The sequence below is a fragment of the Camellia sinensis genome, chromosome 1 (genome assembly GCF_055761805.1).
Source record: "Camellia sinensis isolate YWXY chromosome 1, ASM5576180v1, whole genome shotgun sequence".
NCBI lineage: Eukaryota > Viridiplantae > Streptophyta > Magnoliopsida > Ericales > Theaceae > Camellia > Camellia sinensis.
This window is the reverse complement of record NC_138961.1, coordinates 224,423,652-224,439,904: the sequence shown is the minus strand read 5'-3', so window position 1 is coordinate 224,439,904 and position 16,253 is coordinate 224,423,652. Positions and strand designations below refer to the sequence as shown.

The 16,253-nt window shown below is 32.5% G+C and overlaps 1 protein-coding gene across 2 annotated transcripts; it reads right to left on the bottom strand.

Annotated features, from left to right (window-relative positions):
• Positions 1-1,749: 1,749 nt before the first annotated feature.
• Positions 1,750-6,108, bottom strand: LOC114301813 (BTB/POZ domain-containing protein At3g50780). Of its 2 annotated transcripts, XM_082896703.1 has the most exons (3): positions 5,520-5,831; positions 4,214-4,835; positions 1,750-3,064 (listed from the first exon to the last, which is right to left on the bottom strand). In XM_082896703.1, exons 2-3 carry the CDS (start codon positions 4,532-4,534, stop codon positions 2,099-2,101), a joined length of 1,287 nt encoding a protein of 428 aa, XP_082752829.1. In that variant the 5' UTR covers positions 4,535-4,835; positions 5,520-5,831; the 3' UTR covers positions 1,750-2,098. The 2 variants fall into 2 exon arrangements, with proteins under 2 accessions (XP_082752829.1, XP_028102571.1); XM_028246770.2 differs by having other exon boundaries at positions 4,214-6,108.
• Positions 6,109-16,253: the final 10,145 nt, after the last annotated feature.

Sequence of the window (16,253 nt, the reverse complement as noted above, 5' to 3'; positions counted from 1 at the left end):
GACAGTTATTTACTAGGGGCATTTAGGGGCCGGTTTTATTAATCAAATTTATTTACCTCTAAATTCTGATTGATAAATCTATTATTGTAAATTTATTTATTGATATTCACTATCCTTATTCATATTCACTTACTCACTTAGAAGAATCCAGAAAAATCTAAATAACTTCTTAAATATTAATTTGTGATTATGTTTTAATTTAAAACAGTGAATAACAATTTTAATCAAACAATCAAGACAAATTGGCACAACGATTTAACTTAGAAAAAATCACAATTGGAGCACCTCCAATTGTGATAAAAAATCACCGGCCAAAGCCACAAAATAATTCACTAAGAAGACAAAAACAAGAATTACACAAGAATACTCTCAACTACCAAGCGAATCCACACCCGAATTGAACCACAACCTCATGTGCTTCTTCCACCACCGTTTTCAGGACCGACCCTAGCCTAAAACCAGTAAGACCTGTGCCTTAGGCCCCAAAATTTTGGCCCAAAAATAGGGCCCCCAAATTTAGTAAAATGTTATAGGCCCAATTTTTTTATTTTTTTTTTAGGACCAATTTAAAATGCCCTAAAATATTTTATTGGGCAATGTTTATTTATAAGTATGGTTTAACCCATATTTATTTATAAGTGTAGTTTGATCCATATTTATTAAAATGAAAATATATACAAAAAAAAATGTTTGGACCCAAGAAGAACAATACATACTATACATTGTTCAGTGCTTTCAATCTATTCTTTCTTTCTTTATCAAATTTTAGTAGAATAATAAATTTGTCCTAATTTTTTTCACTTTCTTTATTTATCAGATTTTAGTGGAATAAATATTTTTTTCCTAATTTTTTTGCCCTAGTTTTGTTTCATTAAATTATTTTTTATATTTTCTTTACTATCAAATATGAAATAATCAGTGGATTGTGATTTGTGGGTTGAATTGTAATTATAGTCACATTTCCTAGTAAATATAGTTCTGGAAATGAAAAGAGAAAGAAGAACCTGCGAGTAGAATAATTAATTCAATCTCAATCGGGAGCAGTTGATAAATATTTTGGTAGCAAGAAACAAATAGATTTGTTTACTTCACACTGCTAGAACATTTCATTAATTAATTTTGTCGATTAATTAATTTGTTTTCTTGATTTGAACTATACCTTACGGTATATATTTTTTTGGTATTTTAAAATGAATACATTTTGATATCATCAATCACCGATGGTTTTTTTTTGGTATTTTAAAATGAATACATTTTGATATCATCAATCACCGATGGTTTAGCCCATATTTATTTATAAGTGTAGTTTGATCCATATTTATCTCATAATATATAATCTATTACTGATATTTGGATCTCACCTAATCGAGTCATGCCACCATGAGTAACCCAATTGAGTCCGAGTTCTAAACTTGACCCAATTTCACTTTGGTTTGTGAAGATATCAGCAAACATAGTGGCTCACACTCACAGGGTTGTTGCATTGGCTAGTTTCTGATTTAGATACTGAAAGTCAAGTAGCCGGTTAATTTCTCTGTTTTTCTTCCATCTTATGTTATTTTCTTTTAAATTGTAATAAATAAATAAATAAAGATATTCTATACATAACTTGGGAATTTTGTAAATTTCATTTCTCAGTTGGAATTTAGGAAGTATCGACCTTCTACCCAGTTGAGCATGATGCAGGAAACAGAAATTCAGATAGTTTTTACATCCCCGTATTTATCACAAAAATCAGGAACAAACTACTTGACACATAACTTAATTTCAATTAGGAGACATGAACTGTCTCTAAATTATACTGATACATCTATGAACCAAAATGAACTTCACGTAAGCAAAGTAAGATCTTGATATTACATTCCTATCACAAATCTCCACCACATCAAGCATTCAACCAGCATTCAGCAATATTTAAAAAAAAAAGAAAAGAATCCTACTCTACTCACACCTCACGTTACATTCCCATAGAGAAATTTCACGCTTTTAACTTCAATCAGAATGGCCAGCTTAATCTTAGTCCTCCCCAATTTCCTTTCAAGTTCTAATGCACTTCATCAAATACTTCCCTCACCGACACATTAGTACTTTTATTAGCCTACTCTCTCAATGCCATCGAGCTCTCTGACAAAAGCATATTCCCTTGGTCAACATAAGGTCTGACGAAAGTCCTCCGCCACCAGACCTCAAACGCTCGTTGAAGATTAGGGCAATTATCGCCAGCCTTTAAAAAACTCCCCAACCAACCAAGCAAGATGCTCTGCTGATCCTCCATAGGCAGTGTGAGGATCGTCCTACCAATTCCTTCCTCCACAACCTTCCGGTCAAATGACCTACACCCGTGTTGTAACCAGCTGTAATCATTGATTAACGGCTGTAACCACGTTTTTAACAACAAATGACGAGTATCCTTTGACGGCAGAAGCTCCCCTCTTCCTATTCCGATGAACAGTCTCGCCGTAATGCAGCTAACGTGGTGGCGAGGTACGATTGGAAGCTTTGGATGAAGTAATGCCAACTCTTGCTGGCTAGCCCACATTACTGCAAACTCATCTGCTGCTTGCCTGTCAGCTAATATGTCAAGCAACCACGAGAGGTTATCAGCCTCTAGAGCCATCTGCTTCATCACAGGTTCTTTGCCATCCAAGGGTTTATCTGTAAATTCAGGTTCAGCGGCTTGTTGAAATAGAGACAACAGTGAATTCAAGCAGCTTTGGCATGAGCTGTAAATTGTTTGGTTGCAAATGTCAGCCAATCCTGATGAACTCGGAAGAGAGTTGTTCTCTCTGAGGAGCTTCAGAACTATAGTTTTCATCTCACGTCGGCCTCTCTCCTCATTGCTCTTAAGCACCAGTTCTAATATGTGAGAAATTGTGTCTTTAGGAGGGTTTGAAGCATCGGAAGACACTCGTTTCAATACTGGGGTTACCCCGATACCCTCCCCCCGAAGGCGCAGGACTGAAGAAACCACTTTCTCCTCTTCTTCGTCACCAACCCAAGGGACTGCTTCCAAGTATTCCAAACATGACTCTATGCATAAGTTGAACCCAAGCTGTTCTGCAACCTACAGAACAGTTCCATTGAGATGAGAATGTAATACTTAGATGTAATGGAAGTTCACCACACACACACAATTGTCATAACTATAAGAAACAAGTAAAATCATCACAAGAATGCAATGTTTTGCAGTGCGCGCACACACAAACACACTCATGACAACAGCAATAATTTGTGCACGTCTGCACATATCCTTAACCACTTAGCCAGAATATGCATTTGTTTGCACCTAGTCCTTCATTTGCATTGCCATTTCCATATGCAAACAAGAGAGTATTCATAAAAGGAATAAAAGGAAATAAATATCTTCTTGGGTAATATGTCCCAACAAATGCTATGTAGGTCTGTTTTTTTTCAGCAGACCCTAACATTGTGTTTTGTTGGAAAATTTGAGAAGAGATTTGGAAAGGGAAAAGGAAAAGGTGTGTGAAACTAGGTAAAATATAAGTACGTTTTATTCACATTTTACCTACCTTTTTTCATTTTTCTTTTCCAAATCCCTCCTCAAATCCCCTAACCAAACACAACATAAAGATACCATAAAGAAACTAAATTGGATTAATTAATAGTCAGTGGGAGAAAGGGTGGGGCCTAAGAAGAAGAAGAAGAAGATAACATAGTTGTAGGAACAGTGTTGCCAGCTATCTCCTACTATTGAGATTGTAAAAATTTCTTATAAAATTACAATATGACATTGAATCCACATCTTGACCATGTTTTCCAAGGAACATAGGAAACTTAATTGGTTAGGGACATAATTTGGGCCTTAATATTGATTGGATGTTTGAAGTTTGTATTATAAATTTATAACACTTCATGAATGAGTTAGATCTTGGGAGAGGAACGAGAATCCCCCATTCATAAGTGCAATTGGGTGTTTTGAGTTTCCATGACTGGAAAGCTAAAAAATACTCGTTTATAGAAATATAATTATCAGAACTACCTGATACTCGCAAAAGAAACATATGCTGATATGTATATTAGCAAAAATCCATATTAATGAAACAACACCAAACCAATTAATTACAGTCATTATTAATACAAACTGTCTTTGAAACCAAACCTTCAAAGCATAATTGCAGTCAATCTATACTAGTCTCAAAAATTAATAAATAAATAAAGAAAGAAAAGTCTATTACATAATTCTCCAAATTACCTTGAGGATACGCAGAACGCGTGAAACGTTTTGCTTAATCAACCGCTGCTTCAAATCTTTGCAATACATCAGTCCCACAGTTTCAACATATATTTCAACATCCTCACAATCATCAATTTCAAGACCAGGTAAACCAGGCGGCTGCTCCAACAATCTGTCTGCGAAAAAACTGCTATATTCTACAAGAACATTCTTGTGCACACTCAACCTCACGGCAAAGCCCTGCTTGCCAAGCAAAACTACCTTCAAATCACTAGTTCCCAGTTCACCAAACTCAATTGACACCTTCCTCGGAAAATTTTCAACCTTGGGCCGTGGCATTCTCTCATTAACTACAGGTGCATTAAGAACAGGTGTATCAGAGCTGGGATTTCTTTGTTCATCAGAAACAAGTCCTGGTCGGGATGGAATCAATGTTGGCTTTTTCTTGGTTAATGGGGTTTGTTTCTTCTGAAAAGAGGTCTTGGGTATTGGTGGGGATGGTTTGGGATTGTTCAGAGGATTTTGGTTCTTGGGGGGCTTTTGAAACACAACAGGAGAAGGGCAGCACCAGAATCCTTCTGGGGTGACAGCAATTGGAACATTTTTTATCTTGGTTTGACCCTGCTCTAACCTTGGAAGTCTGATTTCAGCCATATCAACAAGAATTTAAAACACAATTTAGTCAAGATGCATTTGAGACAAAAACAAGGATGTGGACGCCCAAAGATTACAGTTAAGTACCTAAAATTTCCTAATTGCAACGAATCTATATTTCCTACAAATGGCAGAAGAAGGTAGAATTTGAAGAAGATGAAGGTCTGATAGTAGAAACTTAAAAATCTTCTTTCTTTCTTTCCAACCAAATTTAATTAATTTCACAAATGCACAAAAGGAAAGGTTTTCAAGTTAAAAACCCAAAATCCTAAAGTGAATATATATTTCTCAACAACATGAATTGCAATTGTAAATATAACTTGGAAGAAGTGGAATTTGATCTAGTAGTATCAGCTTCCTAAAACTGAAAGACACTAAAATTAAAATTGCAGAAATACAAAAGAAAACAGAGTTCCAAACAGAGAATTTTGAATTTCTTTTATAAATATCTCCCTTTGACAGAAATATCTCTAACAGAAAAAATAAAAAATAAAAATTATGTAATCGATAAATTCGTTGCTTCCTCTATGTCTGACTACAAATATTTATCCTTAAAAAAACGCACCACCAGAGATTACTTCACAAATCACAAAAGAAGTATGAAATGGGTGTGTGCTTAAATACCCAATTGAGAGAATTTCTTGAAACCCCCAAAACTACAAAGACTCACCAACAACAACAAAAACTGGGTAATCTGAGAATTCTCTGAAACCACTATCTTTTAATTCTCTTTGTTCCCATCTTTTTATTCTCTTTATTATGACTCAAAACCGAGTGTTGAAAATGATTGAACGGAACTACGATGTCGACCATCAAGGGAACCAGTGATCAGAGATTTTACAGGATGCAATGATGTATGTACATATGAATAGCTCGTAAAGAAAATAAAATTTAAAAGAATCACAAAAGAAAAGAGAGTCAGAGAGAGAGAGAGGGGGGGGGGGGGGGGGGGTTTATGGATTGTGTTTCTAACTTTACCACTGTGGTGCAGTTGGTAAAATGTTCACTTTCTGATTTTTTTTTTTTGTAATTTTTTTAAATTTTTTGTGTAAAAAAATAAAGTGAATGTTGTTGGAAAAAAATAGTACATAATTTAAAAATATGTTTATGATTTTTGGGTAAAATCAAAATTGAAATAAATTAACATAATAACGTAACAAAACTTACAGTATATAAATAAATAAAACCTGATCGAGTCGAGTGTGTGACACTTTTTTCTTAAGATAGATTCGCCTTCCTATCAGTGCTTAGGATTCAATGGACGTCTATCTGCCAAGATATAACGATCAATGTCTTGCACTAACAGCACTACTATTGCAAGTCTAGCGAATTTCGCTGTGCATGTACTCGCTTTATAGAAAAATTAGACTCAGAAAAAAATGAAGAATAAATGTAAAATGAAAAAGAAAATGACAATTCTATATGCAAATTGAAGTGAGAGATGAAATTTATAGATTTCTCCATGACTCTTTAGAAAAGTTATGACCTTTCAAAAGAGCACATCATTTTATTTCCAAAGACACAAGAAACATAACTATTGGAATAAATTTTAATTCAAAATTTTCAATAGATATGATTTAAAAAGTCAAAAAAAAATTAATTTTTTACAAACTTTTCAAAAGGCACACAAGTGTATTGTCTAAAAATAAAAGTATGCTTTTGATGTGTTTTTGAGTTGTGGGTCTGCTGAGAATTGCATGTTTTTGCATCTGCTATGCAAATATTCTCTTTAATAGTAACTTAGAGAACAGAGAGAGAGAGAGATACAGGCACGCCATGGACCCGTCTTTTTTTCGCTTTCTTTATCTTTATGATGCTTTCTTGGACCGCTGTTGGACTGATTCTCTTGTTTTTTCTTTTTCTTTTCTTTTCTTTTTTTTTTTTTTTTTTTTTTGGCATTTATATACAATTTCTATGAACTTATATTTCATTAAGTTCGAATTAAGATTTTTTAAATTTTCAAGTCCTATTAAATTTTTAATAGTCAGAATTATCTTTCAAATAATAATTATTCATCAATTATGATTATCTATATAGGAACATGATGATTTCATATTTATTTTAATTTTCAAAACTTTAAAATATCAACTTTCAAATTGAAACAACTTTTTTAAAAAATTATGTCCAAAAAAAATTGAAAAATGGAAAAAACTGAATTTTTTTTTTGTATAAAACTGAAAATTTTGTATCTATAAAGGAGCATTGTGATCGAACATTGATGTGCAAAAATAGAGAAAGAAAAAATAAATAAATAAACTAATAATGTTCTCAGTTTTAAAATAGAAAAAAATTATTAATATTCTCGATTTTATTGTATAATTGAATCAAACCAATAAGTAGAAGGGTAAAAACATTTAATCTTGTACTTTGCTTTTTTTCATCTATTAGTGAAACAATTATGTTAGATTTATTTATTTTGATGATTTATTTAATTATGTTTTAATTTATTTGAAAGAGAAATAGAATCAAAATTTATTTTGTCCCATTATTTCTCACCTAAACATTTATCCTAAATGTTGTTAGAATGTATTTAATATTTGATTAAATCAGGAGTTCAAACAGTCCAAAACAAAGATTCAAACAGCCTAGCACAGCAGCAGGCCAAAAGGTTCAAAAAGTTCAAGTGAAAGACATTCAAATTAGTAATGATGGAAGTACAACGGCTATAAACGGCTATAAAGGTTCAAAAGGCTAAAGGTTTCAAAAAGTTCAAGTGGAAGATATTCAAATTTGTAATGATGGAGTGGAAGATATTCAAATTGGTAATGATGGAAGTACAATAGCTATAAACGGCCATAAATTCAAATGACTACAACGACTATAAACGACTATAAATTCAAATGAATACAACGGTTATAAACGGCTATAATTTTCATTATATATACCAAAACCTCTAATGTAAACAAGATACAAAAAACCTAAAAATATTCTTTGATCTATAATCACTCACATATATTCTCAGAAATTATACACTGAGCCTTATAGCTTTAAGCTCATCTTTCATGTGTGAGATTTACAGAAAAATCAAAACTTCATTTTATATATCTATCTTTGAGAGATATTTATTGTAAGCTTTCTTTGAAAGCAAAAATACCATTTCATCTTGTAAAAATGTTGCAAACACTGTGTTCTTGAAATCTTTAGAGTGATTGTGAATCACTTAAGATTTGTAAGGGTTTGGGCTTGTGAAGTCTGTGTAAAATTCATGGAGGATTGCTCCATTTGTAAAGAGGTTGCTAACACCCCTGTGAAACTAGATGATAGTGGAAAATCTCAAGTAAAGTTTGAGGAGTGGACGTAGGCCGAGTTGAAGTCGAACCACTATAAATTTGTTTACCTCTCTCTCCCTTATCTCTTTATTTTATTTTAAATTATCATAGCTATATTTCACATTTTTACTGTGTTAAAATCATTAACTGACATAATTGTTAAGACACTTGTTTTAATTATTTTCATTTCATTAATTATATTTATCTATTGTGTTAGTCATAATTTTTATTAGGGTATTATTAATTTTTAATCATAAAAACCTAATTCACCCCCCTCCCATCTTAGGTTGTCTTTTGGGTAACAAATTATTTAGAACATTATACTATGCAAAATTGATAATGTTCTTAGTTTTAAAAGTTGAAAAAAAAATTGATAATATTCTCAGTTTTATTAAATAAGGCTTATTGATTCAAAAAATCTTAAATAGGATCTGAACTACCATAATATTTGTAAACAAGACTTTTAAGTAATTAACTTTTTTTTTTGATATTTTATTTTATTTTAGTTTTTCACAAGGTGAGAATGTTCGGTTTATTTTTTCAATTATTTTTTATTTTTTGATTTTTGTTGAAAATATTTTACTTTTTAATCTATTGGTGAAAACATCAGAAGAATTAGGCTATGTTTGGATTAGTTTTCCAATCACAATTCCACCCGTTCAAGTGAGCAACATATTTGGATGGGATTTTCAAAAATGAATTCCACCACAAATTTCAAAATACATTTCCGTTTCATGTTTGGCTGAGGTACTTCCAAAACAAACTTTCAAGCAAAACTCTCAGGCTGTGTTTGGAACGATTTCCAAACGTTGATTCTATTCCCACATTCCAATATGATGTTTAGATAGAGCTTTGGAACTAATTTTCCCCAACTCTGCAGAAAACTCTGTGTGTGAGGCGCGATTTTCAAAAAAAAAAAAAATAATTTGGCCTAACCGGTCGTCCGGCCTGTTGACCGGAACAGTGCACTTTTTATTTTATTTTTTACAATTGACATATTTTAATTTTTATATATTCGAAAAAAATATTTTCTGAATTTTTTTTAAAAAAATTATGTATTTTAATAAAATTTTGAGTTGTATGTTTGGTTATGAGTTGTAAGTTTTTGTATCAAATATTAAATGTCACATCAAAAATTTCTCACTCAATTCAAAACTCTTTTCAAAACTCTTTCACCAAACAAATTTTCCACACTCAAATCATAATTCCAAAACTCACAAACTCAAAATACAACTTCTATTCTCAAATCATAGTTAGAAAGCTCTACCAAACACAACCTCACTTTTTCGTACAATTTTCAAATTTTTTAGTCTATTGATCGTTCCCCCAATATCCTCCCAGATGTCCGACTGGTTGACCACTACAATTTTTATTTTTATTATTATTATTTTTTTCTGTTGGTGACGTAGGAGAGGCAGTCGGCCATATTAAGGACCAGGACGGAGCAATCGACCGCCGGCGTCGGAGCGGATAGGTCCTCACTTTCGTAGTTGTGATTTTGCGATCGATATCGATCTTCATCATCATCATCACCAGTCAAAATTAGGGCAAAAATCTTGAGTTTTCTCATTGAACAAGAAGAAGATGGTGAAAATGGCGACTTACTTCGCGATGACACTCGGTGCCTTTGTCTTCTGATAGTCCATGGACAAGATCCATGTTTGGATCGCTCTCTACTAGGACGAAATGTTCTCACTCACAACTTACAATTGTTTACTGGAATGAAACCATGATTTGAAAACAACTTGAAAACAAACTTGAATATAAAATTACAGAGCTATTTTTCTTGAGGAATGAGCACTCTCAATTTTTTCTAACTCTGCCCTATTCTTGACTGAAGAGGCCCTTTTATAATCAAAAGAGACTACTGTTAACCTTGTGAGTGAATACTGTTAGCCTTGTGAGTGAATATTGTTAGCCTTGAAATGAGCATCAGGAGCACATGGGAGCTGTCTACTGCTTTCGGTGAGTGACTAAAGTTGATGGCTGCCTTTTACTATGCTGAATTTGTCGGTTGGATGAATCATGATGAATGAGGAATAGTAATGTTGACTTTTTGATGAATAATGAACAGTAAAGTTGACTTTTTTCACTATTCATTGCTTGGAGGCATGTGACTGAGGGAATCAATATAGATATATATATCAGCAGCTTTTCTCAAAAAACGAGTATTGATTGAAGCTGATAATTATAACTATATAGAATCCAATGGCTGAATTAAACATATGGGTCCTGAGCATCTTGAAACAGAGGCCCATAAGGATCCTGATTAGTTGAACCTTCAGAAGAGTTTGAACTTTCTGAACTGTCTTCTGAATCACTATTTTCCTAATCTGACTTAGCTTGGGCCATAAGGAGACGAGCCATTTGGAGAAGCTCATCCTTGGATGACTTAGATTTAGGCTTAACCTTGGACTTGGATTTTCCTTTGATTTGGGCTGATCAGTGATGGGCTTTGCTGACTTGGACTTAATCTTTGACTTGGATGACTTGGGCTTGGAAGAACTGGATATTGGGCTTCCAAGATTGACTAGAGGAAGTTGACTTTCTTATGTGAATGGAGCAGTTGGGATCTGCTGAGCTTTAACCATAGCAGGAGTTTGAGCATATATGTTGATTGGGAATTCAGTTTGAACAATCTCAATAATGCGTGGAATTTTGAAATTATCCCACCATTTAACCATGTGTTGACGGTAAATAACATCATCAGAAATACCATATTGCCATTTGAATATCCAAGGGATTTTGTATTTGGATATAAAAATAACCAATGGAGGGAATTTCCTTTGCTGAGGAGTGAATGAGAAAACAATGGAGAAGTAATTGACTTGTTCCATAAATACAGATGGGAAGATTTCTCAAATGGCACCATATTGAGTCCACCATCGTAGAAACCAGGTAGATAACTCGGATTTGAACTTTTGATCAAATTGAAGAAACCAAGAGTGACTGTTTGACTCATTTTGATACAAGAGGACTTTGAACCAAGCATCAATGTAATCATAATAACTGTATTGAATTGAATGACCAAGCAAATCTCGTAGTTGGTAAGGAGAACCCCAATCAACCAGAGAAACAAAGTTGTGAATATAGAGTGGATGGTACACAATTTTACTTGTGTAAGTGCGATCATAAATGGGTTTAATCACAATTGACTGATGGTTGAACAGGATGTCTTTATAGAAAGTAATTGTTTTTTTCTGGATGAAGAGGAATAAAATGCCATCCAGGAGGGAAATAAGATTTAACCAGATCATGAACAGTATGACTTTTTGGGTGACTAGGTTCTTTGAAAAAAAGATTAGTAGTGGTAGATTTAACATAATCAGATCAGGTTGATTTAATAGGATTAGGAGGGTATGGAGTAACTGCTTGACTAGATGAAGCAAAAGGATCAGTAGCCAAAACAGATGTATAACTAGGTTTAGGAATGTTACCAAGAATTTGGAAACGGTTAACCAATTCAGCAGGATGGTATTTGGTGACTAACTCCAATGGAAGAGGAACAAATGGTTGACTAGATGGGACCAAGGCTTTGGAAGGAGGCCGTGGACGAGATATCTGTGAAATAGAGGAGATAAATTAGCATCCACTGAGGATATCTAATTGATCAGTATGTTCATGTAAACAGTTAATATAATGAGCAAGTTGTTGTTTCTGAGCTTTAATCCGATGAAATTGTATGTACTAGGCTCTTGTAGTAGGTAAATGGGTTGATTTGAGAAAGGCAAGGCGACGAGCAGTATGTTTGACTAAGGTTTTATAGTGTTTAATCTGGTGTTTATGGTAAGGAATAGAAGGAATTGTCATGATGTAACTCACTATCCACCCTGTAAAAATTCTCGGGTAAGAAAATCAAGAATAGAATTTTGATAACCATGTATATATTCAATTTCAAAATAAAAAATACTTAAAATAGATTGCCAATGAGCAAAAATTTGCTTACTAGGAAAATTTTGAACATCTTTTTCTAAAATATATTTAGCAAATTTGTAATCAACACGAAGTAAAAAATTTTGATTTAAAATATCATCTTGAAATTTATTAATACATAAAACAGTAGATAAAATTTCTTGTTTAATAGTATTATAATTCTTTTGTGTTTTATTCCAGACACCAGAATGAAAACGAACAATTTGTTCAGATGACTAAGGAGTAATTTTCTGGAGAAGGATGTCACCATAACCAATATCAGAGGCATCAGTTTGAATAATTTTGAATGAATTTTCAGTATGAATACCAAGACAAAGAAGAGACTTGACATAGTGTTTGACTTGTTTAACAATAGCAGTATGAGTAGAAGACCAAGAATGAGGATTGTCTTTTAACTGATCAAACAGAGGTTGACAAGTTTTCCTAAGGTCTTTGTAAAATTCAACAATATAATTCAGTGATCCTAAAAAACGTTGTAACTGGGTTTTATCTAAGATTTCATCAGGAAATTTAGACGCAAACTCAATGAAACGACTAATAGGTAAAATAGTATTCTGGTGAATATCATAACCTAAAAATCTGACTTTGGTTTGAAACAATTTAATCTTAGGAGCAAAAATGATTAGACCATGACTCTTAATGGTATAAAAGAATGCAGTAAGGTGTTTCCAGTGTTCATTAATGGATTTAGAAAAAATAAGTATATCATCAATATAAACGATGGAAAAATGACTAAATGGATTAAAAATATTATTCATTATATTTTGAAATTCACTAGGAACCTTTTTTAATCCAAATGGCATGACATTCCATTCATAGTGACCAAAAGTGTAGTGAATGCAGTTTTATATCTATCTTTAGGATGAATTTGTATTTGTCAAAAACCACTTTTTAAATCAAATTTACTAAAATAATAGCTTGACTAAGTCTTTTGATTAAGTCTTTTTTTATTAGGAATAGGATATCGAATCCATTCTAAAATTTTATTTAATGGTTTATAATTGATGACTAAGCGAGGGACACCTCGTTCTAATTTAGTATTTTTATTAACATAAAAAGCAGGACAAGACTATGGTGATTTACTAGGACTAATAATTCGATTTTTTAATGGTTCATTGATTTCTTTTTTACACATTTCAACTAATTCATGATTCATTTGAATAGGTCAAGATTTAGTAGGAATTTGTCTTTCATTAAAATTCTTAATGTATGGTAAAGTGACTACATGCTTTTTCTTATGCCAAAAGGCAGTTGGTAAACTAAAACAAATAGTTGTTTCTAATTTTAATTTAAATTCTTCAATTTGAGATATAACAACAGGATCAGTTAATTGTTGTTCAATGCGTTTATAATTGACTTCTTCTTTGAGAAAACATAACTGACGAGTTAATCGATTAATAGATTGGGAAATCGAATAGTCTTTTAATTGATTTAATTCCAATACTTCAGGTGGTGATAAGAATTTAAAAGTAACTGTTTGACCAAAAGTTTGAGTTGTTATTCCTTCACTAGATGTAGTAAATGGATATAATAAGAATATAAATGGTGTTCCTAAAATAACTTTATTAGTCATATTTCTAACTAAAACAAATGAGGTTTTAAAACAAACATTATTTTGACAAATATGAACTTTGGGTAATTTATATTTAATACGCATTTTACTACTATTTGCATAAGTTAATTGTTCACTAGTTTTCTCATAATATTTTGTAGGTAATAAGCCTTCTTGAATACAATTAAAATCAGCACCAGTATCAATTAAAGCAATAATATTTAATTCAAAATCATTGATTACTAACTTGACTTTTGAATACCATTTTTGGATATGAATTTTATTAACAAAAAATTATTAGGATTAATATGTTCTGATTCATTAGGTGATTCAACATTGGTTTGGAAATTATCTAAACTTTTATTAAGTTTTAATGTAATAATTTCATCTTCTAAGATTCTATCTTTACTTTGTAATTCTTTAATGGTTTGTTTAATCTAATTAATTTCATGTTGTAAATCTTGTAATGTAATTTCTTTTTGTTTAGGTTTAAATCTTTCTAAGATTTTGGATAAACTAATAATTGGTTTATCAAACTTAGGTTTCTTATCATGAATGGTTAATAAAGATTTTAATTTATCAGTATATTTTTGTTTTAACTCTGGATCTTCTAAACGACTAATTAATTCAATAAGTGCAGTTTCTTCTTGATTTTGTTTAGTAAGAACAGTGATTTGTTTAACTGGTTTACAACAAATATCATTACATTCTAATTCAATATTATTATCAGAAGTATCACTAGGTGAATGGTAATCAGATGAAGTATCAGGATTATCAGAAGAGGAATTACTAACAGATTGATTTAATTGAAAGATTTCATATAATTGATTTTTTGATTCATCATTAATTTGTAGTTGATTAACTTTATCTTTTAATTTTTGTTTTTCTTTACATTTATTAGAATAATGTCCTTTTTTACCACAATTATAACAGGTAACATCTTTATTAGATTTAGATTTTGGATGTAATTTCTTATAATATTTCTTTTTTGATTTAGTATAGAATTTATCAGTGGATTTAGAAGGTGTATAATTCTTTTTATATTTATTAGAATATTTGTAGGATGACTTATGTTTAGTGTATTTATGTTTTTTGCGGTGAGAGGGTGCTACAGGAGGTAAACCATATTGTTCATAGAAGTTACCTAATTCATATTTAGCCTTATGTTTATCTTTAGCAACTTTTTGACTAAGTTTAAGATCAATACACATTCTTAGGCCTTCTTTTTGAATAGTACTAATTATATCACCATAAGTTAAGATATCATATTCAATAACACCTGTAGTTTGACTAAGGACATCTCTAATCTTATGAGCAAAATGACTAGGTTATCCATTAATAAATTTTTCTTCCCAAAAAGATTTAATACAGTCTTCTCTAAGCATAACTCGAGAGGTAAAGGCATCTTTATACCATCTAAAATCACTTAATGTAGGGCAAGTAAGGTTACTAAGTTGATCATGTATGCGAGAATACATATTAGTAGGGGTACCTATAAAATGTCTGACTATGGTATATATTAAGGTATTAATACCATCAGGTTTATAATTGTCACGACCCAAACCTGGCCCTATGGGTTTAGTACCGTAACCGGCCAGTAATCCGAGATTACCGAAGGCCTGCAGAACAGTAATACAGTAAAACAGAGTACAGGGCCTGGCGGAAGCCAATACAGTAAAGAAACAATGCCCAATGAGCTGTGACAGTCTGTATGCCAAAAAGATTCTTCATACATTCATACGTAAACAATACAGAACAGTATGCACAATATTTACAATCATTCAAACTAGGGACTCAACCCTACAAACAGTACAGAAAACATTCAGTCTATATAGAACAGTTAGACAGTACAGAAGGGGAATTCCTAAAACACCCCTAAGCCTTAGCAGATAGGCTCGGAACCTCGCAGTGAGGCACATAGGCTGGCTTGACAAAACTGGAGTCTAACCCACGCTCCTAGCTCCGGTCTGGTGGCTGAGCACCTACATATATATATAAACAGTGAGCTAAAGCCCAGTGAATAACATAATGCGTAAAGGGGTTATGAATGAAATGTCCTTACAGTAATGAAATCAGTTCATTAATCAATACTTCAGTCTTTCAGTCAGAACAGTTATTCAGTCATATGTGGTACATCCGTTAGCATAGCAGTAAACAGTAGGTCTTAAAGACCGAACAGTAATGATGGCCATCAGTCAGTAAACAGTAGTGGTTCCACGAGGGAACCGACAGAGATCTCTGTAACAGTAACAGTAAACAATAGGTGCTAAGGATGCCATAATACAGTTCAGAATATAGGACATACATTCATTCAATAAACAGTATCAGTTCAGTAAACAGTTCAGTTCAGTATTCAGAAGATAATCATTTTGAACATATCTTTACACAATTGTTCCTCACAGAGTTTGGGCTACAGTAGGCTAGAGCGTGTCTCCCCAGTCGCCAACCCTACACAGTTAACAGATTGAACACACTAAGCTACGCAGTTGGGAAAGTAACAACTTAAACCCTAATTTGCCTCGGTGTGTTCTACATCTATATCCTCAATAAGATGCCTTAAACTAGGCCTAAGAATGCCTAGAATGAGATGAGGATGCAAAGATGCACATTTAAAAGCATTTTCAGAAAAACGGAGTTCCGCTCGAGCGCA